Source organism: Vulpes lagopus, chromosome 5 (genome assembly GCF_018345385.1).
Source record: "Vulpes lagopus strain Blue_001 chromosome 5, ASM1834538v1, whole genome shotgun sequence".
Classification (NCBI taxonomy): Eukaryota; Metazoa; Chordata; class Mammalia; order Carnivora; family Canidae; genus Vulpes; species Vulpes lagopus.
Window position 1 is genome coordinate 94,410,194 of NC_054828.1, and position 26,125 is coordinate 94,436,318.

The window sequence follows — 26,125 nt, forward strand, 5'->3', positions numbered from 1 at the left end:
TTGGGAAAGCACTTGTCACCTTTATTCAACAGCCTCGGGGGCACCTCAGCACTGGCCAGGCAGCCAGAGGAGAAAGCGGGCAGGAGGTGGGGGGCAGGGAGGCGCCCACCCTCATTTCCAGTCCTTGAAGAATTGCTTGAAGATGGGGCTCTCGCGGCCCTGGGGCAGAATCTCCACCTGCAGGGCAGAAAGAGGGAGAAGTCTGGCCCTCAAGGTTCCACCCTCGGGCTGCCAGAGGAGAGATGCCCAACATCCTCTTAGCAAACACCATGTACTTTTGGGGCCCCTGGGTGGCTCAGTCAGTTGAGCATCCACTCTTGGTTTCAGCTCGGGTCATGACCTCAGGGTCTTAAGATAAAGCCCTGTGCTCAGCACGGAGGAGTCTGCTGCTCTCCTCCTCCCCCTGCCCCTCCCCCATCTCATACTTGAGAGCTCTTTCTAAAATTTTTTTTTAAGATTTTATTTATTCATGAGAGAGAGAGAGAGAGAGAGAGGGGCAGAGACACAGGCACAGGGAGAAGCAGGCTCCATGCAGGGAGCCTGACGTGGGACTCGATCCCGGGACTCCAGGATCATGCCCTGGGCCGAAGGCAGGCGCTAAACCGCTAAGCCACCCAGGGATCCCCCTAAAAAAATTTTTTTAAGCAAAAGAAAACACCATGTACTTTTAAATGTTGAAGGATTAAAAAGGGCTTTCCCACTGGAGGGGACCAGTAGGGAGGCTTGACAGTTCCTGACTCTGCCCAAGGGTTTCCTGCCCTTCTTGTCCAGTCTGTGGGGCAAGAGGCCACAGGAAGAGACCCCAGCGAGGGGGGGGGGGCGGTAAGACACAAGGCGTCTCCTCACCTGAGTGTTGGGGGCATAGCGCATGCGGGAGATGAAGTCCTCGGCCACTTGGAGAGCCGCCTGCCGCTCCTTCTCATTAGCTTTTCGCCCTGAATCAATAGGAAGGGGATTGATTGATTGATTGATTGATTTGTTTATTTATTTTTTAAAAGCAGGGACCCTCTCTAGCCCACATCCCATTTTCTCAAGGGAACTTAAGGTGGGATTCCATAGAACAGCTGGACCAGGAGGTGCTAAGATGCTGAGGAGCTGTTTGGAGGTGTGAGGTCAGCCCCTTGAGACTTCTCCCAACCCGGCAGCCCCAAGTGGGATGAAAACTGTTCCTCCTATCTGCTCTAATCAAAACCTTCGGGATCCCTGGGTGGCGCAGCGGTTTGGTGCCTGCCTTTGGCCCAGGGCGTGATCCTGGAGACCCGGGATCGAATCCCACATCGGGCTCCCGGTGCATGGAGCCTGCTTCTCCCTCTGCCTGTGTCTCTGCCTCTCTCTCTCTCTCTCTCTGACTATCATAAATAAATAAAAATTTAAAAAAAAAAAACAAAAAAAAAACCTTCTGCTCGGACCAGGGCCCCACGGATATTCAGAACTAACATTCCCTGTGGCCTGAGACTCTAAATCTAGAGTCCCACCCGGGACACCTGCCTCTGGAGTCTGTCAACTGTGCTGTTGACAAGTATCAACAAGTATCAAGCCTTTTGTGTAACACTAAACGGGACAAAAGGGTGTTATTTATCATCCATCTTACTCCCATAATGCCCAACAGCTGAAACTGGCCTTATGGCTCTGCCATCAGGTCTGCCACCTAAGAGCCTGTAAAAAGGAAGACCATAAGTTATCCTTTCCCTCCTGTGGGCAATCTCTTTCGTGCAAGATGTGCTCAGTTTAAAGCAAGAGCCTTCTCTTCCCGGCTCCCAATTTTCTTTTTCCTCTGGTTTCTCTTTCAGAAATGGTTCGGTTCTTTGCTTGGGGTTAAATTCCCTTCCGTGGGCATCCGGGAACCCCTCAAGCTTGGAAATGGTTCATGGGAAAGATACTCTGTGGCAGGAAGGGAAGGGCAGCCCCAGTGCGCAATTTCCGATTGCCCTCACCCCAACTCCTAGAAGGCTCCACGCTGCCTGCTGCTCTGGCCCTCCCCCGAGCCTAGAGTACTCCTGGCCAGTAGCCGCTATCCTGAGAATGCCCAATCCTTCCTGGCCAGGCTAGGGCTGCGGGTTTCTCTTGGCTTTGGTTGCCCCCACAAATATTTATTGAGCAAAATGCTATTTCATCAAGACACCAGAGATGATATGGTTCCTGCTTTTGGGAAATTTATAATCCGGTCCGGAAGGTAAGACATGCTCGAGAAAAGACAGGCATGGAGAAGTAAGGAGGTTCCCGGGGCCAGTCAGAGACTCAGAGCTTTGTTTCAACATTTTTGGAGTTAAACCAAGAGAACAAGCTTATACATGACAGTGTTTCTATCTCCAGCCAGTACAATTTCTTGGAAAAACAAGTTCTACTAGTTCTTTACTGAGGACACAAAGTGAGATTTAATTTATGTAAAATTGCTCTGTCACACCCCAAGGTAGAATAGCAAGATTGGGGTCCCAGCAGCCCAGAAGGGTAGGAGTGCTCTAGGACAGCAATGCTTGACGGTAATCCTGGGCCAGCATCAAGGCTTAAACCAATTAGATATGCAAAATCTTTGGCTGGGGGCGGGGGGAGGGGGAGTCCAGCCTTCTGTTCTAACAGGCCCTCTGGTGATTCTAAGGCTTGCTGACATTTCAGAACCTTTGCCTGGAATTTAGGGGGTGGGAACAGCAAAGAGAAACTGCTCAGCAGCTCCCTGAGGCTGTTTTTGAAAGCAGTCAGGCAGGCTGAGCCCTCTAGTGGGAAGTGTGCCCAGGTCAGAGCAGCTGCAGGGGCCTCAGGCGAGAATGGAGAAACCCCCGCGTACCTTTCCAAATGTAGATCTTGCCACAGAGCCCATTGTCCAGCACGAAGCAGTCATCAGACAGCAGCAGCTCAAGGGCAAAGGGACTGGAGTCGGCCACCTTGGTCAGGTTCATCTGTCCAGTGGCATCAGAGACCTGGGGGAGGATGGGCAATGCCAGATGCCACCCCCTGCCCCCAACACACAGCCCTAACCTCCGCCCATATGCCATGGCCCCCAAGGCCCCCGCTCACGGCCCCAGCCCAAGGAGCAGAGAGGAGACTGGAACCACTGCAGAAATTAAGTAGATTTCAAATCACAAATAAATGCAAAGAATCCAAAAAAGTAAAGCTCAGCATCAGCTTCACATCTCCTTCTCCAAGAATGGGCTGGAAGTGAAGTGTCAATATCTCCTCAGGGGGCCAGACATCCATCCATTTCCCATCCTCCCCTCACTTGGAGCCCTGGATAAACCACTGTGCTGCCCCACCCAATCTTCCCTGGGCTTTCTCCGGTCACTAAAGCACCCCTACCTGGACCCAGGGCAGGCCCGGAGCACCTACCTTATACAGAGCCGCGGCCTGGGCGTTTGTCCGGTCCGCTGTGAGGTCTTCCTCAGGGTTGCCCTCCTTCAGAGCAGGCTTGGGGCCCAGGACCTAGAGGGGCCAGGGCAGGCCAGGTTTCCAGGCATTCCTGGGCACCTGTCCCAGACCTTCCCAAGCCATTATGCCCAAGGCTATCATATCTGAGGGAGGTAAATTGTGTCCCGCACAAGGGGGTGAGAGCTGGGTCCAGCCCAGTCCACCTGCCAGGCCACTGGTCCATCTGCCCAAAAGGCAACTTTACTCTGAATCACACGAAGGCATCCTATGATCCCTTATGATCATAGCCCACAGCCCTAAGCTATACACAGACCACCCACCCCCATCCCTGCCACCCTCATCTGACCACCCTCAACCCCTCCCCCAGCTTCTCCCGGCTGCCCACCCAATATCCCCCAACCTGGATCATCTCTGCAGGCTCTTCTCCGTCAGTGACAATCTCCACCTGGGCCTTGCCCTGTCGCTCACTGTCCCGGATGGCCAGAGCCAGGTCCCGTGCCTTGTTGCGCTCCAGGATGTTGGACTTTCCACCACACCAGGTGAAGATGTTCTGGAGGGAAGTGGGGAGGCTCAGATCCCTGCATCCAGCTTGTTGACTGTATATGTGTGTGACGGGGGTGGGGGGGTGTTCCTGAAGAACTGCCCCGGGAGGCAAGACCATCTAAGACAACACAGCAATCTTTGCAAGTGTTTCTCTGGCCAGCCCCATCTACCTCCTGCTTTGTTTCTCCACATGGCTTTATCCAAATAGACTTAAAGGTCTTTATCTGGTTTATAATCTATGTCCCCTGACTAGAAATTTTCATTAGGGCATGAGGGTTGTGTTTTGCTTTGCTTTGTTCACAGCTGCGTGCCCAGTACTAAAACAGAGATGGCACAAATTTAGGCACATATTAAATAATGAATGAATGAGTGACTGGGCGAATGCCATCCTGGTGCCCCGTATCTCACACGGCTACTAGCCCCCTGCTGAGCTCATCACCTGTCTCCAGCTCACTGCTGCTAGCCCTCCTTCTAAACTGCTCCTGGGGACGCCCAGGTGGCTCAGCGGTTGAGCGTCTGCCTTCAGCTAGGGGCGTGATCCTGGAATCCCGGGAGAGTCCCACATCGGGCCCCCTGCATGGAGCCTGCTTCTCCCTCAGCCTGTGTCTCTGCCTCTCCCCCTCTGTGTCTCTTATGAATAAATAAATATTTTAAAATTAAAAATTAAAAAAATAAACTGCTCTGGGTTGGTTTCCTGCCTGGAACCTTCAGCACCAGATGCAATCCAGACTCCTCAACCAGTCTCCAGACCTAGGTCTCAGGCTCCAGAACCCTTTCCGTTCCCTCCGCTCCTGTCCACACCCAGGGATCCATCAAGCCAGTCCCTTCCCTGCCGTCAGCATGTGTGTCTGCACCTCACCCCCTTCCGCTGCCCCAGCTCACCTGCTCCAGCTCACCTGCCTCTGGGGCTGTTAAAGCATCATATCCCCCCCCCCCCCCCCCCAGCGCCAGGCACCTTCCTGGGACTGGCTTCAGCGCCTGCTAGAGGGACCCCTGCCTGGCCCAAGCCCCTGGCACAGGCCCTGCCTCTCGACAGTCCTCATCACATGCCACCGTGCCACACAGCAACGGGCCTTGTGGTTCCCGAGCCGACTCGGAGTGGGCATCAGAGACTCCCTGAGTGAACGGCCCAGCGGACAAATTCACGGCAGGGCCGGCGGCTGGCCAGAGCTACAAGGCTGGGAGAGGGCCTGGATGGCGGAGGGGCTTCTGTCTTTCGGGATAGGAGATGTCTTCTAATGGCTGGAGTGGCCTCTTGCCCCTCGCCGGCCTCCCGGTCCCTGCCGGCTTAAAGGGCCTGCGACTCACCGGGCCCAGGTCCAGGATGAAGCAGTCCCCGGTGTTGAAGCTGTCCCAGCTCAGCGCCCGCTCCGTGGCGCGGATGTTCTTCTTCCCCTTCACCTGGTACAGCTTCTTGATGGGGGCCGCCGTGGCCCCTGGGGAGGTCTTGTGAAATGCTGACTCCACGCCACCTTCCTGCAGCCCAGACGCCAACCTGAGTGGGGGACGGCCCCCCACCCCCGTAGCCCTCCCTACCCTGTCCCGGCAGGAGATGGGCACAAAGATGGGGAGGGGGCCCAGGCCCGAAGGCGCCTGCGCCCTTCGCAGGGTGAGAACTGGCGGGAAGGAGGAGCAGCGGGGAGAGCAGCCGCGGGTGTGGGGGGCGCTGGGAGGTGGGCTCTGACCTGGTACTTGAGGCCACGCGGGAAGTAGCTCATGAAGAGGTCGGACTCGTTGCCCTGCACCTCGCGGTGCTGCACCGGCCGCTCCCCAAGCAGCGTGTTGAGGTGCACGGCCAGCACGGCACAGGCCCCCTGCTCATCCCGGGAAGACTGCTGGCCTGGGGGGGGAGGCGCCGGCCCCTGAGACCCCGCCCCCCGCCTGGGCCACGCCCCCAACTCGCCCCCCAGCCCCCTTACCTATCCAGAGGTGCAGGTGGGAGAGCTCCTCCGGACCATTGTGCAGCACTAGGTAGGAGTCCCCAGAGAAGAAGACGCCCTGGTTCTCAGGTGCTACCGGCACTGGCTTCAGCTTCTCCACCCGCCACACATGCAGGCCGGGATCCTGCACCGAGCCTGGGAACGGAGAACCACTGCCGGAGGGAAGAGGGTTGGCGGTGGTGGCCCGGGCCCATGAGGAGTGGACCCCAGCAGACCCCTGGGCAGACCGGGCGGGCGGGGGACGGTGGCCTGGGGATGAGGGAAGGGGTGAGGGGGGCAGCCCTGGGGGTGAAGAAGGGGAGGGATGAAAGGGGGGCACACAGCTTACCTCTGGGGGAGGGAGGTGTACATGCTGTTTCCGGTTCTGGAAAGACATAAGAAGCCACCATGATTACAAATGTTATGACAACCCCCCTTCACATTGGCCTGGGGAGGCCCTTCTGGGTGTCAAATGCTATCGTCTTCATTAACTACCTCATCTCCAAGAGCCCAAGATCACCCTAGCTCCATTACGCAAAGAAACTGAGGCACAGAAAGTCTAACCCCAAAGTCACAAAGCTTGTGAGTGGCTAGTGAAAACTAGGTTTCTGACTCCTGGGCCAGGGTCTTCCCCTTGCTGTGACCTCTCAGCCATTACCTCTCTTCTGCTTCCAGACCCTTAACACTGGGCATTGCACAAGGCTGACATACAACTCTTTAAGCAATAACTGCCTATATTAGAAAAGCCAAAAATCAATAACTTAAGTTTCTACCACAAACACACCAAAGAAGGAAAAGCAGATTAAATCCAAAATAATCAGAAGAAAAAAAATAATAAAAATAAGAGCAGAAATGAATAGAAATAAAAATATATATACAGAGAGAAAAATCAATGAAGCTGGTTTTTGAAAAGAAAATCAATAAAATTGATGAACCTTTAGACATACTGATTAGGAAAAGGAAAAGACACAAATTTCTAATTCAGAAATAGATGATTCACTACAGATTCTACAAATATTAAAAGGATAAAGAGACTATTACAATACTTATGCCAATATATTCCACAACATATATGAAATGGGCAATTTCCTTGAAGGATACAGATTATGAAAGCTCACTCAAGAAAAATAGATTACCTAAATAATTCTCAAATCTATTAAAGAAACTGAATTTATACATAAGCCAACCCTGCCCCCTCCAATTCCAAGTCATGGTACATTCTTTTTTTAAGACTATTTATTTATTTATTTATTTAAGAGAGAAAGAGAAAGCATAAGGTGGGAGGAGGAGAGGTAGGTGCAGAGGTGGGGGAGAAGCAGACTCCCCCCACTGAGCAGGGAGTCCCATCTGGGGCTTGATCCCAGGACCCTGAGATCATGACCTGAGCTGAAATGAAGAGTCGGATGCTCAACTGATTGGGCCACTGAGGCATCCTCCAGTCATGGTACATTCTACCAAAAATTTAAGAAAGACATAATACTAATTCTATGCAAACTTTTCCAGAAAATAGGAGAGAATACTTCCCAATTCATTCTATGCCACCAGCATTATCCTGATGTAACAAACCAGATAAATATACTATAAAAAAGAAAATTAGGGTGTGCTTGGGTGGCTCAGTTGGTTGAATGTGTGACTCTTGATTTTGGCTCAGGTCAGAATCTCAGAATTGTGCGATTGAGCCTAAAGATGGGAGTCTGCTTGGGATTCTCTCTCTCCCCCTCCTATTGCCCCTAATCCCCATGCTCCCTCTCTCTTGTTCTCTCAAATAAATAAATAAAATCTAAAAAAAAGAAAAAAGAAAAAAGAAAATGAGACCAACATCCCTCATGAACATAGACACAACAAATATTATCAAAATTTTAGCATATGGAACTCAATAATATACAAAAAAGATAAAATGCCACGACTAAATGACATTTATCCCAAAAATGCAAAGTTAGTTTAACATCCAAAAATCAATGTGACCCACCTTATTAACATATTATATACACATGAAAAAGAACACCTAAAAGGAAGCCATTTTAGATTTCTAAGTCGGCATGACTGTAAATAAATTTTGTTTAAACCAAAAGCCTGATTTATGTCCCACATATGTAAACATACGTTGTACACCTGCCTTGAAAACGAGTGGCCTGAAGGAAATCATCTTGTTCTTAAGATACTGACCAATGTTCCCACTTCCTGTATTCCTTGACATTAAAACTCATGGTTCTTGGGACGCCTGGGTGGCTCAGTGGTTGAGCATCTGCCTTCCGCTCAGGGGGTGATCCTGGGGTCCTGGGATTGAGTCTCACATTGGGCTCCCTGCAGGGAGCCTGCTTCTCCCACTGCCTATGTCTCTGCCTCTCTCTCTGTATCTCTCATGAGTAAATAAGATCTTTTAAAAAAAAACTCATGGTTCTTACTTATATGCTAATCTATAATCTCTGGAGCTTCTGCAAGATGTAGAAAAGTAGATAACCCTGTAAAAACTGTTTATTCTCTGGAGCACCTTCTTCCCTGTGAAGAGCATATTTCTTGTGGCAGCTGTCCTAACTTGGGCTCAAATAAAACTCTCTTTTCAAGATTATTTATTTATTTATTTATCTCGCCTCTCTCCTTAGCTCCTGTAAGAGTCTTGTTGCTTCACCATCTTTGGAATTCCCATGTCTGTGTGGATTCTCCATATGTATGCTATTACATTTAATTTTTCTCTTGTTAATCTGTCTCCTGTCAATTTGATTGTTACCCCAGCTAGAAGGACCTTGAGGGACAGAGGAAAATTTTCCTCCCCAAACCTCAAATATCATGTTATTCTATAGGTCAGCGAGAGCAATCTTTTTTGGACAAGTTACTCAGGGGAAAAGTAGTAAAGGCAAGTATTTTAAATATATATATTATTTTTCATTCACGGTCTCTTTCCTAGGTTCTGATTACTACACAGTTTCTTTCTTTTTTTCTTTTTTTGGCTTCAAATACACAGCCCACACTATCAAGCAACGTAACACAATTCAGCACAATCCTGCCTGTGCAGGTGAACAGGATTTTTGTAAGGTGAGCATCTGTGACACAGGGTAAGGGCCTGGGGAATTTCAGGGTGAAGACGAAATCTGGTACCATGGGGAGCTTCTTGGGGCCTGGGGAAGCAGGAAGGGCCAATCTTTAGGGGATGGGCAGGAGAGCAGAGGGTGTTGGGTCTCAGTAGAAAACAGAGGGATAAACAGGAGCAGCGGTAATGGATGTGAAATACCACGTGAATCATGACTTCTTTTCCATTCCTAACTCACAGCATAGCTGAAGGCATTTTTTGAAACCACTTTTTCCTAAAGCAGGAGGTGGTGAGGCGGAAGGTTGGGGGAGGGAAACTTTAATGTTTCTCCATTCCACAGAAGGTCACATGCTTGCCCACATCCTCCACCACAGGCTACTCAGCCTGTGACTCAGGTTTGAAGTAGTGGGGCGACTGCCCCACGCCCAAGCCAGCAGGGAGAGATGCTGTGAACAAGAGAGTCAATTGTTAGCTTCACTATTTTTCCTTCTGTGTTACTGATCTGTAAGCTTGGGCCACAACTCAGAAGCCAGCAGCCGACCCTCGAGACCACAGGCTTCTCTTGGAGAAGAGCCACTGCAGGGTTTTGATGAAAGGGGTTTGGCCACCTGCTTCTTCAACACCCCGGCTGCCTGTTAAAATTACCTTGGAATCTTATAAAAACACAGATGCCCCAGCCCAAGGCCTGGAGATTCTGATTAGAGTGTGGAGTGGGGCCTGTGCATCTGCATTTTGAACACATGTTCCATGCAATTCTGTGCTGCCAGTTAACTGTCCAGAATGGCATCTTGCACCTGCTTGTACATTAGGATCATCAAGCTCAAAAAAATCCCAATGTCCAGGCCACATACTAGAACAGTTAAAATCAGAGCCTCTGGGGTGGAGCCTGGATAGCATGTTTGAGAAGTCCCAGGTGACTCTAAAGCTCAGGTCAGGGCCAAAATTCATGCTGTCCCATCAGATCTCTGCACATTGGCCTTCTGCTCCAGGCTCTCACAGGTAAGAGGCCATATGACACCTCTCCCGTCCAGCAGTTCTGCCCAAACCCACAGCAACTTGAGCTTTCCCAGTATGCATACCAACCCTCACGTAAAATGAAGCCCCACAACTCTCCAGGCCCATACCACCCCAGCTGTCCACGGAGACTTCCAGGACACTCGGTAGCCTCAGACTTCTCTGGGAGTTCCCCCAGCCCTCTCACTTGGGAGCACAGTCGTCAGTCTCTACTTGCATGACCTGACAGCTTCATGTCTCAATCAGAGCAGCAGACTCACTTGACACTCCTGCATTCCTCAAGTGGCCCACACCAGGGTCTATGCAATTCCATACAAAGTCTACATTGGGATCTTGGCACTGGGCAGAGCAATGGTGCAGGCACAGAAATGAGAAAGAATAACCCATGTCTCGTGGTCTAACTGGAGAGAGAAGTAAGGAGCCATCACAAAGCAGTGGGGCCACAGACAAACTTTCCCAAGTGAGGAATGTCACAGAATCACAGATAGTCAGGGTTAAAAGGAGCCTCAATGCTTATCTTATCCTGCTCTGCATCTGCCTCCCAACGTATGCCCGTTTGCACACAGCGCAGGAACTCCTTCTATAGCATCCCTCAGCATCCTCCTCTTGAATACTTCTGGTGATGGAGAACTTACCACCTCACAAGACAGCCTCCATATATACATACCTCTTCCATTAAAACCTTTGTTTCTTCTCACTCTGCCATAGTCCACTGAGTTACGGATCTGCCCACCTGCCCTACTAGACCATAAAGGCCTTTTGGGCGGGGAGTGTATTTTGCCTCTCTTAGCTAGAACCTGAAGGGGAGCAAAATATACCACCCCAAAATAAGCCATTTTGGCATGTTGATTATTTTAAACTGGCTATTTTTAAAGAAGGATTTTGTTTATTTATTTGAGAGAGAGAGCACAAGCAGGGGTAGCAGCAGAGGGGAAAGGAGAAGCAGACTGCCCGCTGAGCAGGGAACCCAATACAGGACTCAATTCCAGGACCCTGGGGTCATGACCTGAGCCAAAGGCAGACACTTAACCAACTGAGCCACCCAGGTGCCCTAAATTGGCTATTTTTAAGAAGCAGCAGACATTGGTGACATTCAGAAAACCAAGCAGAAGTTGCCCTTTGTAAGAGACATTTACACTTATAAGGGAAGTCTCCCACTATCAGGGTTTCTCCTTACTGTATCAAGAAGGGAGGAGGGGGTGACTGTAGCAACTTATCAAAGAAGAAAGCAGCCACTTAAATCTGCATAACAACCTTACCCTTGTTCAGTAAGTAGGCTTTTCCTAGTAACCTCCCATAACTGACCCCCAACATCTTTTGTCTTTAGCCTAAGACGGTATTTAAGGTGATGGCTTTGACCATTTCAAGTTTTCCTGGATCTCTCCCAAGTATACAGGAGGTATCCGTGTTATTAAACTTTCCGTTTTTTCTCCTGCTAATCTGTTGTATACTGATTTAATAGACCAGCCAAAGAAACTAGAAGGGAGGAAGGGGAAGCTTTTCTGCCACTACAAACCCCACCCTGTGCCTGGCACCCTGCAGGTGCTCAGAGGGTGTGTTGGATACTCAGGACTTGTGGGGCCATGATTCCTGGAGCAGCCAGAGCGTGAGGGAGAGCGTGGGAATTCACAGGCTGGGACAGGTTGTAGCAGCCCCGAGGCAGAAAGCAGAGGTTGAGGAATCCAGTGAGACTGTCAGGATGCCAAGGGTGGGGGAGGATGCACACCGTGCTGACCATTCCAGGGCCCAGACTTGGGAAGGAACCTGCCTTTGAGGACACCCTGGGGGACTTGGGGGCAGGGGGAGGTGTCCCTGTGATGCATACCTTTAAGGCAATGCTTGACAACTGTCAGGACAACTGCCCCTGCCTGCCCTCCAGTGCTTTCTCTGCCCTCTTCAGACTCTGACTCTAGATCTCTTCACTTCACGGTCCACTGGCCCCTAGAGAAATGCAACAGCCTCTCCCCCTCTCCCCAAGAAAGAGTGGAGGGGTGAACGTTGACGCTAGAAATGACAGCAAGTCCTCCCAGCCTGGGATGTGGGCATTCCCCGGGCCGGGAGAGATGGGTCCTGAGCCCTTGCCTGGGGACTCTGGCTAGTCCTCTTTCCCCTGATACTAAGTGGGGCTCCCCACCTTCCGTCCTCCACGGTCACCTCCCTCCTCCTCCCCTTCCCCTACCCCCCAGGCCCAGGACTATACTCGGAGCTGAGGTCTTGATGGATTTGCAGAAGAATGGGTGTGCTACAGTTTGAATTCCCATGCTCTGTCCCCTTCCCCCCCCACACTGCAGCCCACCTGTCTACAGTCACCTGGCCCTGTCTTAGGAACGGGCATCCCCAAACTTGTCAGGAGGTCCGCACCACCTCTCCCGCCAGCCAGGACACCGCCGGATCCAGGAATTGCTCATCAGGATCCTGGGCACAACCCTGGGGCTCCAGCCCGACGATAAATGTACCTGGAGCCTGGCACCAAGCTGGACACCGGTCCTGGGCAGAGCGGCCTCCAGAGCGTGGGTCTCTGTCTCCAGAGCTGGCAGCCAGCCCTCACCTGCCCGCGTTAGGGTCCCGGGGGTCGCCCTGCCACTCGCACCTTTCCGCGGCTCTCCGGCTCGCACTTCTGCTTTTCGGCGCGCCGCACCCAGCTTCTCGCTTCCCGAGGTGGGGCTGTCCCGCCCCCCGGCCCCTGGCTCCGCCCGCCCGTGCGGTCCCCTCCGGCTCGGGGACAGTGTGAGGGGCGGCCGCCTGGAGGGAGGAGGGCGCGGCGGAGGGCCCGCAGGGGAAGCGCTGGGCTGCTCCTCGCCGCCGCCCCTGGGGAGGCTGAGGCCCACCCCCGCCCCGCTGCTGGCTGCGGGCTAGGCTCCTAGCGGAGTCTGGGCCCCGCGAGGAGAGCCCCAAGAAGGCCACCACGCTTGCCAGCCCCGGGGGACACGTCTGCCCTCCTCGGCCTCAGCTGGGTTAGTCACGTTTCCTGGGAGGGGTCACTGCTTGCTTCCGCAGTGACTTTTTCCTCCTCCCCCAGACTTGTCTTTCTCCTTGCCCTGGATGCATACATTTGATTGACTGATAGATTGATTTTTTTTTGTAAATATTTTTTTTAGTTTTTATTTATTTATGATAGTCACAGAGAGATAGAGAGAGGCAGAGACACAGGCAGAGGGAGAAGCAGGCTCCATGCACCGGGAGCCTGACGTGGGATTCGATCCCGGGTCTCCAGGATCGCGCCCTGGGCCAAAGGCAGGCGCCAAACCGCTGTGCCACCCAGGGATCCCATGATAGATTGATTTTTATAGCTCACTAAGGAGGGAGTGTCTGGGGTCTGGGACACATTCTTCGCTGTGTCCTGTATGTCAAATGCCTCGAGTCTACCCTCGGTCATCTTCTTTTGTTCACCAGATGTTTGCACACAGTCTTGGCACTGGGCACTCCGAGAGACAGCAATAGAAGGAAGGGTGGTTCCAGGTGCCTGGCTGGCTCAGTGGGTAGAGCATGTGACTCATAACCTTAGGGCTGTGAGTTTGAGCCCCACATTGGGTGTAGAGCCTACTTTCAAAAAAAGAGAGAGAGAGAGAGAGAGAGAGAGAGAGAGAGAGAGTGGTTCTGGCTTATCCAGGGGGCCATCTCGCCTACATCACATTGTAGGACCCCAGAGCTAGTCTGGCCAACTTGCTTGCACACTTTCTAGAGGAGGATGCTGAGGCCCTGAGAACACAAATGTCTGGCCCACGGTCCTGTGTGTCCAGACTCAAGGTCATCCAGGAATGAATGGCTGACAGAGGCAGTATAAGGGAAGCTTCTATTTCTTTCTGAATCCATGCAGAGGGATGAAGCAGAGTTTGTGTGTGCTCCAGGAGCAAGTGGGCATCCAGTTACTTAACCACATGTGTGGCTCCTCCATCAGGACTCTGGCCTGCCTGTTCAGCACACAGGCCTGCCCTGGCCTAGGTCTGGTCTACAGCCCCACCCAGGAGGCAGCAATTTGGGCAGCAGAACTAAGTCAATCCACATGTTAAAATTTCTGGACCAGAACAAGGCAGTAAATTCTCTTTGGAGAATGCAGACTAGCTGGCATCTGAGTGTCTCCATGCTTAAACTGCTGGAGCTTAAACTTAAGCGCAGCATAGTCTGGGCTGTAGTACCAGCAAGAGCATTGTCCCCACCAGAACCGGAGGCTGGACAGATCATCTGGCAGAGTGGGATGAGCTGAACAGTTTGACTACTTACTCGCTATGTTTAATCTGGAGCCTCCCCAAACCCAATCTGTAAAACGAGCGGAAAGAGAAAGGTGAAGATTAAATGAGATCATAAAACTAATTAGCAAATAGATGCTAAATAGATAAACCTAGACTTCTTTTTCTTCCCAAAAAAGAGGGTTTACTAGGTTAACCCCAGCACACATGCCGGCTGCCTCAGGAAATTAATGCCCCTGCACCCTCCAACCACAAGCTTGGTGTAGCTGGCAGGGGGATGGAAAATTATACCACACCTCACTGCCTCTTGCCCCCTCCCCTTACTTCCACCCTAGCAAGGCTATACCCAGGGGTAACTGGGGGGACTCTTAGATTCTGGACTCTGCATTACCCAGGACACAGGATGAATGGGAGTCACTGTTCTCCACATTTGAGCCTCGCTTGGTGAAACGTGGCCCCATCACCACAAAAATAAAGTTTCCTGAGTTAACAGCAAAACAAAAGAGCAGGTCACTCAGCTGGGGAATCCGAGCGCCTTAGCACTCAAAGCACGCTAAAACCTATCTGGCAACCGGACTCTACAACTTGTTTTTTGGTTTGGGTTTTGGTTTTTGTTTTTTGTTTTGTTTGTTTTGTTTTGTTTTTTCGCTTTTTAAGCCAGACTCACATTCACAGATGGAGTAAAAGAAAGCATTTCTTTAGCAAGGACCCGCCCTTTCCCGCCCCTCCTTTCGGGAAGCGGGGCCACACGGAAGGCGAGCGGGTGTGCCCGAGAGAGGGGAGGGTGGAGCTAGCTCCCCGAGGAGGCGTCCCGGGCCGCCGAGCCCCTCGACGCCCACAGGGGGGCCGGGCGCGGGCGCCGGGACCCCAGAGCGCCGCCGGCCTGCGTGCGCCTCGCGGGGTAGCTCGGGGCGGCTGCCTCCGCGGCCCCCGCGCCCGGGGCAGGCAGAGGGAGCGCCCGCGGGCCGGAGCCCGGCTGGGGGCGCTGCTGAGCCGCCCGCCGCCCCTGCCGCTCCCCGGGACCGGGGCGCCCACGTGGACCTAGAATCCAAGCGGCGTTAGGGAGGCTAACCCCTGCCAAGCCGCGCGGGGAAGTCCGCCGGAGATTGCCCCGGCCACAGCCCCGGCGATTGGTAGATCGGTGGCCGCAGTCACGCTAACTGCGGCTGTCCCCTCCGTGCCTGCTATGTACTGGTGCTTTCCAGGCAGACCTTCTGCCGTCTAATGGACGGACAAGTGTCAAGGAGGCTCAGAGGGGATGACTTGTCCAGGGTCTCACTGCCAGTTCAGCAGCAGAACCAGGATCCTAGCCAGGGCTGGTCTGACCTCAAAGCCCGGGCTAGGCCCGCAGTACCTCCTCCCCCTTCTCTCTATTCAGAGGAAGACAGGCCAGCCAGTGTCTGCCCCAGACAGCCAGGCCCTCCAGAAAGTGAGTCAAGCAGCACGTGGGCCACTCTTCCACCTTGGATCCTGAGTGGAGAGCCATGAGCGGCAGGCAAACCCCAAAAGATATCAGCTGCCAAAAGGCATTGGGATCAGGCTATGGACCTGGCCTCCTGATACAGTGGTAACAGGACACTGTTTTCCTTTCTTGGGAAGCAGCTTGTTTTTATTATTTATTTATTTATTTATTTATTTATTTATTTATTTATTTATTCTTCATTCATTCATTAATGAGAGACACTGAGAGGGGCAGAGACATAAGCAGAGGGAGAAGCAGGCTCCCCACGGGGAGCCAGATGTGGGACTCAATCCTAGGACCCCAGGATTGCCACCTGAGCCAAAGACCGACACTCAACCACTGAGCCACCCAGGTGCCAGGAAGCAGCTTTAAAACTTGCAACTAAGGGAGCTGAGGTGGCTCAGTCAATTGAGTGTCTGACTCTTGGTTTAAGCTCGGGTCATGATCTCATGGGTCGCAGAATTGAGTCCTCAATTGGACTCCATGCTCAGAGGGGAGTCTGCTTGAGATTCTCTCCTTCTGCCCCTCCCCACTCTTGTGCACTCTCTCTCCCAGATAATTAGTAAATAGGGATTTTATTTTATTTATTCATCTGAGAGAGAGAGAGAGAGAGCACAAGCAGAGGGAGGGGCAGAGGGAGAGGGAGAAAAAAATCCCAAGCAGACCCCATGTTGAGGGTGCCCAAACTGAGGCTCTAGGGCTCGATCCCAGGACACCAAGATCATGACCTAAGCTGAAACCAAGAGTTGGATGCTCAACTTACTGCACCACCCAGTGCCCCAATAAAATTTATTTCATTATTATTATTATTATTATTATTATTTTAAAATATATTTTTAAAAAGATTTTCCAACCAGCCTGAATTTCTCAGAGGCCTACTAACACAGGTTGGGATAAGGGAAGCAGTTAAAAGCTTGGTTCTATCCCTTTCCATCTGGACTGTGCTGGGCAATGACACTTCACTGAGCAGCGCTTAGAAACTACCCTCCCGGGGGATCCCTGGGTGGTTCAGTGGTTAAGTGCCTGCCTTCGGCCCAGGGCATGATCCTGGAGTCCCGGGATCAAGTCCCACGTCGGGCTCCCTGCATGGAGCCTGCTTCTCCCTGTGCCTGTGTCTCTGCCTCTCTCTCTTTCTCCTGCCCTCCACCCCCGTGTCTCTCATGAATAAATAAATAAAATCTTTAAAAAAGAAAAAAAAAAAAAAAGAAACGACCTTCCCCCTGTCCACCCTCCTCTAGTCAACTGCTCACCCTGCAGACTCAGCTGAAATATCTGTCCCCTGAAACAGCGATCTCTGCCTCCCTCCACTGTAGTCTCCAGGTGCTCTGAGCATCAAGGCTACTAGGCCACCTGGGTCTACAGCCTCCATGGGAAAGCTTTTCAACCACGCCCCACTAGGAAAAGTGGAATTGTATCTACGGAAAACCTAGTTGCCTTGGCTCACTTCCCAATGGTTGTGCCCTGCCAATGCCCAGCTAGACACAGTCTTTCCAGAGCATTCTCATTTTCTACATTTTTAGGTAAAATTTACAGTGAAATGCACAAATCATAAGCATAATGAGTTTTGGCACATGCAAACACCCATATAAACCTATATCCTACCAAGATACAAAACACTTCCACCCCCCTAGAAAGTTCCCTTGCCATTATCCCTTTTTATTATCTGCTACACATGTGCCTCTCCCACCACACTGTTGGCTCCTCCAGTCCAGAAGCTACATCAGGTTTTCCTTGTGAAATGAAGAGTCCAAAGGCAGGCCATGACAAGATGGGCCACTTTGGAATGAAGACCATATTGAGTTAAAAAGCAATCAAAACCCAGCAGATCCAGAAAAAGCTCTTTACCCCTTTTCCCCAGAAAATGCCTAAAAAGTTTTAAATAGGGACCTGTTCCAGGAAGACAGCTATCACCATCAACAACTACATTATCCTATGAACTAGGTGTGGTAGACGGTTAGGAACCTAGCCAACTCATCTCTGATCAAAGTCCTCTTTGTCCCCTTGTTTGTGAGTGGCCTAGGAAACATTTGTTTATCAAACCTTTACTCTTTTTCATCTGCCTGTGAGTTGCATTCTTTCCCTTTGAAATCCCAAAACCCTACCTCCTTCTCCTTAACTCAGAATGGCATCTAGATCTCATTTTGCCTGGCTGGCTCTGGAATTTCCATGTCTGTGTGGGCTCCCCATATGTACACTATTCATTTTCTCCTGTTAATCTGTCTCATGTCAATTTGATTCTTAGTCTATCTAGAAGGACCTTGAAGGGACCAAGAAATACCTGCTCCCCAGACACCAGCACCCAGCAGAGCACATAGCAGGTATAGACACTCAAAAAAAAATTTTTTTAACTAAATTTTTATTTTAATTAGCAGACTAGAGAGCAAAATCCCTACATTCTAGTGTGGCCTCAAGGTACTTTGTCACCTAGGGAAAGTCACTTAAACCTTTTGAGCCACAGGTTCCTCACCTGTGAAGGGAGGAAAATAAAACCGTCATCCTATCTTGGGGAATTGTGGGTATCCAGTGAGATGACCCATGGGAAACTCTTTGAAAAAAATAAAGGCCTGGACACATGTTAGGTGCTACTATTATTATTATTAATAATAAATCACTTCTAGGACAAACATCTGGTTGAAAAAACCAGGAGAGAGAGGCATCTGACACTGACTTCTGGATTTGGCTATTTTGGCTCTGGCCAAGGTCTGGAGCCATCCAAGATGGCCAGCTCTCTGCTTCTCTGTCCATGGACCCGGGCTTATGGATTGATCTTCAGGGTTAAGAATTTCTTGGAATTACAAAAGATTCTCCCTAATTGAGTTCCCAACCTGGCTTCTAACTACCTTGCCATATGGTCCTCTCTGAGTCTGTTTCCCATCTGTAAAATGCAGACACCAGACAAAAAGTCCCTTCTGGGTCTTCTGACTTCAATCCAGAGGCACAGCTCAGGCTGAGCAGTTGTATTTTCTCATCCTGGGAAACTGGAAGGGATCCGTTGCAACACTTAAAAATTCCAGCATCAAAATTCCCCAAAATATTCCTTGGAAGACATTGATTCAGAATGCATCTAGCCTTTAAATTTGATCTGTAATGAATCTTCCTAGATCCTTTCAACCAGCTCCAAGGATTGGCCAGGAGTCTGGACCACCATATTTTCTGAATAAAGCTGTTGGGTGCTCAGAGACATTCTGGGCATGACTTGCTGGAATTTCTTGGTGACTCCTTGGAAAGTGTGACTCATCCAGTACAGTATAAATGAGCAGGCCAGGAGGAGCTCCAGTGGAGCACTGTGGTGACAAGAAGGGCACTAGGTGGTTGGGGCAGGAGGAAGGGCTGGTTTATCCCCTCAAAGCCAGGGTCACACTGGGTCCTCAACACCATTGTAAGCTCATGATAAGAGCTAACAATCTTGAGTGCTGGCACTATCCAGATGCTGTCCTTTATATGATTTTCTTCTTTAATCCTCCCATTTATTCTCTAAAGTAGATAATTTTATTATTATCTCCCTTTTACATTTACATTTTACATTTCCAGATGAGGAAATGGAGGCCAAGTAAGGTAAAACAAAACAAAACAAAAAAACTTGCTCCAGAATCCCTTTAGTTAGTGGCAAAAGGTGGATTGGGAGCCTGGTAGTGAGATCCTCCCAACCCTCACAGCATACAGCCTCCTGAGGTGGAGCTGGGCTGTGTCAGACACTCCCACCTCCTCCCCACCAGGCCTGCACTCCTTCCTCCTTTCCCAGGGCCCATCCTGGTCTCAGCATCAAATGCTAGTGCCAGTTGGCAGTCCTTTCACTTGTAACAAACTACCTCTGTTCACCCTCTAGATACTTTGCTTTAAAGAAAAGAATTTGGGGGACGCCTGGGTGGCTCAGTGTTTGAGCATCTGCCTTTGGCATCCCGGGATCCTGGGATCAAGTCCCACACTGGGCTCCTTATAGGGAGTCTGCTTCTCCCTCTGCCTGGTCTCTGCCCCTCTGTGTCTCTCGTGAATAAACATGAGAATAAATCTTAAAAAAAAAAAAAAGTATCTCAAAATAATTATAGTCTTGCAAGAAGTTGCAAAAAATAGTATAGAATATTGATACATGCTACAACCTGGATGCATTTTTAAAACATTATGCTAAGTGAAAGAATCCCATCACAAAAGATCACATATTATATGATTCCATGAAATGTCCAGAACAGGCAAATCTGTAGAGATAAATAGTAAATTAATGGTTGCCTAGGGCTAGAGGGGATAAGAGGGTGGGGTTCAGGGGTTGGTTGCTAATAGACACCAGTTTCCTTTTGGGGTGATGAAAATGTTCTAAGATTAGATTGTGGTAATAGTTGCACAAGTCTGTGAATATACTACTCTGCTTATGTAATCCTCAAAGCAAATCTATGGGCCAGGGTTGCCCCATTTTCTGGTTTTCTTCCTCACTAGAAACTTCCTCCCTTCCTGAGCTCCCTCTACAGGGTTGCCAAATTTGGCAAATAAAATCTTATCTGTCAATCCTATGAGGGAGTCAGCTCTAACGTGCTCAGCCAGTCCTGGGCGAGTCTGTTCATCATTTTTGAGACAGCACTGATCACAGACTCTTTTAAAAACTAAAAGGGCCCTGGACCCTCCTCTTGCCCAGGGTGGCCCACAGGCCTGGGCTGGGCCTCCCCGGGCTAAGTCCTCACTCTGGCCTTTCCTCTCCCACGTTTACACCAAGGCCTGGCTGGCCTGACACCAGGGCAAACTGCAGCCAGAGTACGCAGTTTTTCGTGCCTCAGTTTACCCATCTGGAGGCTGGTCTTGCAGGTTCCGCTGAGGCAGTGGGCCTACTGCAAAAAGAGCAACAGGAAGCCGGGCCGGAGCTGTGAGTCCGGTGCCAGGCCTACCGCCCTGATCCAGGCCAACGAGGAAAAAGGATGGCACAATGCCGGGCTCCGCTCCGGTGGGACCCACCCCCTCCCCCACCCCCACCCCACCCCCGCCAGGCCCTGTGCCCCCCAGGTGCAAGTCCCAGTAGGAGGGGGCCACGGGGCGGGGCCTCGGGAGCTGTGGTTCGAGACCTCAGTGCCACCCGCAGGTCCAGCGGGCCCTCGGGCATGCGGTCACGAGGACCGGGTCGCAACAGCGGCTCTCGGGACACGCAGACACACCCGCGCACAGGCCGTGCGAGCCCCGCCCCCCAGGAACTACAAGTCCCAGCAAGCAGTGGGCTGAGGGGCGGTCTCGGAGACCCGGGCGCTGAGGCCGGGAAGAGTGGCCCGCCCGGTGGGATGCCCCCCGCGGAGCGAGGCTCCCCTCCTCCGGAGAGGCGGCACTTCTGTCCCCGCCAGCCGGGCTCCTTGGCCCTGCACGCCCGGCTCGACCGTGGGGCGCCGGTCCGAGCCCTCCTGCTCCGCTCACCTCCTTCTCTGGCTCGCCCCCCCCCGCCCCCGCCAGCCTGGGCTGCTGGAGGAAGGGGATGGTGGGTGGGGGCTCGGCCCCTCGGGTGGAGGGGTGCTGAGCGCGCCTCCCGGACCTTTCTTCCTTCGCCTGCAGGAACTCCCTTTCCCAGGAGGGAGGAGCAGCCCCTACCCTGGGGCGGGACTACGCCTGCCTGTTAGGGGCCTTGTGTGGCCTACGGGTCTCCTGGAGAAGCTGGAGGAAGGCCTGGGTTCCCGGCGCCTGGAATGTGTGCCCCGATGTCCCCAACGCGGTGTAGGACCGCTGTCGGTGCCCTGCGCCCAGGCATCAGATTTACGTGACAGAGCCTGGTAAGGCTGAGAGGCTGTCGGGAAGTTATAAGCAGGGCATTCTCATTCAGTATGCTCTCCCTCAAAATGCTCTGCTCACAGCTCGGGGTCAAAAGCCAGACTCTTGTCCTAACTTTCAGGTTACCCAAGGATCCTCCGAGGCGTTACAGAAGAAACTTACCCAATCCCTTCAGTACAAGTCGGGAGCTCAGTCAGTCTGCTCAGTGGATGAGCTGTGCGGAGGCCCCACTTCATCCACCCGCCTGGGCCACGGCAGTCTCTCTCCAGAGGCCTCTCTTCTCAGCTGATTTCTGGCTCCCAAGTGGGGATTCAGGTTACACCTTATCGGGAGCAGTGACACCACAGTGGCCAGCAACATATTGGACTTTCTGTCTCCAACCCTATTTTCAGCTTTTTTGATCTGATCATGTACTGCTGTGTCCCTGATCAAAGAGGTTGATAGGAAAATACCTAGTTTATGAAGGTATAGCCATGACTCTGTAATGTCAGTGAGATTGTATTCTTCTGTGGTTAGGTCGAGACCAGCTGTTTCCTAGAAATATTCCATTTAGTTTTGGAACAATTAGAAACAACTTCAGAAATGATATTCAAAGTAGATCACCCAGGTTCCCTTGGTAGCAGGAGCGGGGGGCATATTAACTATTTAGTTAGGTGGTCTTTAAGCATACCCATTTCTGTCTGGGAAGTTCTCATAGGCCTGATTTTCCAAGTACTTTTTTTTTCTTTTTTAAGATTTTATTTATTTCTTCATGAGACACACACACACACACACACACACACACACAGAGGCAGAGACATAGGCAGAGGGAGAAGCAGGCTCCATGCTGGAAGCCCAATATGGTATTCCCTCTCCCTCTGCCTATGTCTCTGTCTCTCTCTCTGTGTGTGTGTGTGACTATCATAAATTAAAAAAAGAAAGAAAGAAAGAAACTTGGAGACAGGGCAGCCCAGCTGGCTCAGCAGTTTAGCACCGCCTTCGGCCCAGGGCTTGATCCTGGGGTCCCAGGATCAAGTTCTGCATTGGGCTCCCTGCGTGGAGCCTGCTTCTCCCTCTGCCTGTGCCTCTCTCTCTCTATCTCTGTGTGTGTCTCTCATGAATAAATAATAAATAAAATCTTAAAAAAAAAAAAGAAACTTGGAGACAGCCTTGCCCCAGTCCCTGGATTCTCTAATAAGAGCCCATTCTCTCCTGTAACAGCGATTTCTGCATTCCGAGGCTGAGCACTGGACTCTTGAATCAGAGCCTGTGTCACTTGGCTGTGATGTACCAAAAGCTATTTAATGCCTATCCCTACTTCCTGAGATCCAGCTGACTGCCTGAGATCCAGCTGACTTGGTACAGGTAATGTCCAGGACAGTGTTAACTAGATCATTATAGGGAATGTGGCTAAGTGTAAGGGGCACCCAAGGTTGGGTTCTTCCCCCTTCAGGGCCATGGGAGCGACTCAGGACCATACGTATTTTATACATGAAAGTACCCATACTTATCCTGGTTACACATCTCAAAGCAACTGCAAGATTCATATTTTGACAGAGTTAACCTTGGCACGTGAATGTTTTAAGTAAAAGATGATTAAAACCATCATTTAAAAGAATAAACAGAGGGGTACCTGGCTGGCTCAGTTAGTAGAGCATATGACTCTTGATCTTGGGGCTAAGTTCCAGCCCAGCGTTGAGTGTAGAGACTACTTAAAAAAATCATAAACAGAAACTCATTGTTTTTTTTTAAGTTTTTATTTATTTGAGAGAGACAGAGAGCACGTAAGCCGGGGAAAGGGGCAGAGGCAGAGGGAGAAGCAGACTCCGCTGAGCAGGGAGCCTCTATCCCAGGACCCTGGGATCATGACCTGAGCCAAAGGCAGACACTTAACCACCTGAGCCACCAGGTGCCCCAGAAACTCCTTGTTCTAATAACACCTTCCATCTTATTCGTACATACTTTTAAAATCTTGCATTTGTATAGGGCTTCACAGATTTCTGCCCAGTTTCAAAGCAAGGTCCTCGCATCAACAGCAGGTGGTAGACCTTAGTCCGCGTTCCTGCGGGCCACGCCCCTTCCTCCGTGGGCCAGTCCCGGAGAGGACAGGCAGCCACGCTTCTCCTCACCACCAGGGGTCGCCCTTCCCCGTAGAACTACTGCTGTGGTCCTGTAGCGGACCGGACCGGGTGAGGGGACGAGGACTCTAGTCCTGCGTATAGCAGTGCATGGCCCTGGCCCAAGGCCCAGCGTCCATTTCTGTTTGAGTCTCAATTTTTCCGTTGGTAAAGATGGGGAGGGTGGCCTCTGGGCCCTCCACGCCCATCAAGGAAGGATGTGGGGATGGAGACACTTCCGGCTAGCGGCAGTGCCTGGAGTCTCCGAGAGGGAGGTAAAAAGCCAGGCCGGTTCTCCATAATCTCTCGGCTCACCGAGAAGGAACAAGGAAGTTCTGGGAATAGCAGATATTCCAGAGCAGAAGCTGGAGGAAGCTGGCTCTGGCTCAGAGCTGAAGAGGGAGACCTAAGTGGGGCCATATTTCATCTGTCCAGAGGGGTGGGGGGTGGAGGAATGAGAAGCTGGGGGGGGGGGGGGGATAGATACCTCCACACACACTCAGAAGAAAGGACCCAGTAGGGTAAGGGCACCATCAGTCACAGATACCCAGAGAAGAGTCCTCTGGGTAACCCATCTGCATTTAGGGAGGGGAGTTGTCTGCAGGCCTCAGGCGCTCTGTCTAGACCTAGTGGCTGGTATCTGATGGGCAGTAAAGAAACAAGCTATGGCCTTTAAGGAGAGAGACACCAAAGATGTTTGCAGAGACACATTTTTTTTTAATTCTTATTTATTGTCTCTCCTGATAGAATGTAGGCTCCAACAGGCAGAGATTTTGTTTTTTCTGCCATTCCGTGCAGTATTTCCAATGTTGGGGCCAGTGCCTAGCACGTAGTAGGTGCTCACAGAAAGGCAGGCTTTGAGTGAGATTTAAATATGTACCTACAACAAATATTTGTTAAGAGCCTGCTGTGTGCCAAGCTGTGGGCTGGGCACTTGGAATTGGGCCTTGGACTGAACAGACATAGTCGCTCCCCATTTAGAGTGCTTACAGTCGAGTGGGAGTCTATAGTCTAGCTCTGAAATATTATGTGGGAGCCACAAGAGAGAATGTGTCGTTGGGGGAGACAGAGTGCCCTGGTCTGGGACCCCTGCTGAGGGTCATATAAGCTGTGGCTTATATGGGGAAAGAGGAAGAAAGGGGCCAGAGTGTTCCAGCAAAAGAATGGCAAATGTGCAGCTTCCAGAAAAGGAGCCCGTTTGAGGCCAGAAAGGGATGAAAAAAGCAATGTAACATTATGTTTGCAACCATCCTGCCTCCCACCTCCACTTTACCCAGGCTTCTCAAATCCTGGGACACCTCCTGGGCTCCCTATGCAGGTGCTCCTTCTAGAATCTGGGCAGTGGGCTAATGGATCAAGTTTAAAGATAGCTTAAGAAGTTATGATGATTTGCATAATCAGGCCTTGGTGGAGGGGAGAGGGCTGCGGTTTAGGGAAGGAGCATGTGCCTCCACCATCTGTGAAGACAGTGTTGCCACTTGCAGAGCTGAAGAAAGTGGATGGGGGGGCGGGGTAAAATTTTTCGGAAGTATTACACACATTGAGAAGAGTCCTTTTTACTGTGTTTCACTATGCATTCAGAGTGCCCTCCCTCTGTTATTCTCTAAGGACTGAGTAAAGATCTAAATTTCTTCCAACTGAAATTTCCTTAAGTCAACAGGGTGCAGAGGGGCAACACTCCTCATGGTGTGTAACCTCAGAGAGAGGGCAAGTGAGTCTGTGGGGAGAATGGAAACAGGTACATGCCTGAACTTACAGGGCAACCAGAAGCATTTGGTCTTCATTCGAGGAGCCAGGGGGAGTCACTCATGGGTTTTAGGCAGAGCTGTGGCATGACAACGTCTGCTTGAGCAAAGGTTCTGGAAGAGGGAAGGACAGGGGGTGTGGGACAGGCCCACCAGGGCCAAGCAGAAACAGGGTGGTCCCAGCTTGTGCTCCTTACCCCACCAAGAAAGCTGGCGTCAATTGTCAGCCCCCACCCTAACCCTTGGAAAATCTGAGGGCAGCTAGTGTTCTGGGCCTCCAGGAAAACACAGAGACATCCTCCTACACACCCAATTTGGTATCACTTTTAGGGAGAGGGCGAGGTCCCTGACATTTGCTCTAACCCAACCACAGAGTTCCACTGGCCTCAGGCTCCATCTGCTCAGGTAAAAATATCATGAGGACTCATTCTCCCTGACCCCTCACAGGACCTTGTTTATGACTTCCAGGTCTCCCCTTCCCAGCCCTGCGTGTTTGGGCCATCCCACGCCACAGACTTGGCCCTAACCCAATGTTCAGAAAGTTCTACTATCTACTCACCCCCCCAACCCCCCTGCTTCTGCTTGCCCCTATGGATTCCCATTTCCTTGGGAGAAGAATTCCTACGTTATCAACACCTTTTGGTTTTTTTCCACCTTTCCCAGTACTTTCCTGGCTAAGGGAAAGCTGACTGTCCTGAGGTGACACCATACCCAAACAACCTCCCCTTGGCCACCCCCAGGGCCCTGCCTTTCCCAAGTGCTTCTTTCCCCCAAATACCTCCTGACATTTGAAATCCTGGTCACTCCTTCCCCACTTCCCTCCCTTCATTCTTCTATTGTTGTTTGCATTTGTATTGGCTGATCTTTTTAATGATAAAAAAATTAATACTTGTCATAAAAACAATCTCAAGAAGATGGAAAGATAAAGCTAAGACACTTCTTTCTACTTGGTCTCACCTTTCTAGGAGACACCCATATCTGGCTTCACAGTTTGGTCTTCAATAGTCTCAACTCTTAAGAGTTCTTTTTTTAAATATT

At 51.1% G+C, this 26,125-nt stretch overlaps 1 protein-coding gene and 1 long non-coding RNA gene across 5 annotated transcripts in view; one reads left to right on the forward strand and one right to left on the reverse strand.

The window, feature by feature from the left end:
* On the reverse strand, window positions 1–21,626 carry CAPG (capping actin protein, gelsolin like). Of its 4 annotated transcripts, none has more exons than XM_041754253.1 (10): window positions 21,409–21,626; window positions 6,172–6,207; window positions 5,823–5,995; window positions 5,589–5,743; window positions 5,212–5,379; window positions 3,761–3,910; window positions 3,322–3,414; window positions 2,783–2,915; window positions 847–935; window positions 1–177 (listed from the first exon to the last, which is right to left on the reverse strand). In XM_041754253.1, exons 1-10 carry the CDS (start codon window positions 21,480–21,482, stop codon window positions 112–114), a joined length of 1,137 nt encoding a protein of 378 aa, XP_041610187.1. In that variant the 5' UTR covers window positions 21,483–21,626; the 3' UTR covers window positions 1–111. The 4 variants fall into 4 exon arrangements, with proteins under 4 accessions (XP_041610187.1, XP_041610190.1, XP_041610189.1 ...); XM_041754256.1 differs by lacking the exon at window positions 21,409–21,626 and adding an exon at window positions 20,899–20,922; XM_041754255.1 differs by lacking the exon at window positions 21,409–21,626 and adding an exon at window positions 12,455–12,808.
* LOC121490514 overlaps window positions 20,078–26,125 on the forward strand; it is an 8,115-nt gene continuing 2,067 nt past the window's right edge. The window contains exons 1-3 of the long non-coding RNA XR_005987700.1: window positions 20,078–21,248; window positions 21,368–21,711; window positions 22,447–22,590. This is a non-coding gene — a long non-coding RNA (uncharacterized LOC121490514). The remainder of the gene's footprint in view (window positions 21,249–21,367; window positions 21,712–22,446; window positions 22,591–26,125) is intronic.

Bases quoted from the DNA above. Each gene is read 5' to 3' on its own strand.
- CAPG (XM_041754253.1), bottom strand. From the start codon at position 21,482: ATGAAGTGGGGCCTCCGCACAGCTCATCCACTGAGCAGACTGACTGAG. The intron at 5,744-5,822 runs GTAAGGGGGCTG...CTCCCCCCCCAG, and splicing joins CCACCTGCACCTCTGGATAG to GCCAGCAGTCTTCCCGGGAT. The intron at 936-2,782 runs GTACGCGGGGGT...CTATTGATTCAG, and splicing joins CAAGATCTACATTTGGAAAG to GGCGAAAAGCTAATGAGAAG.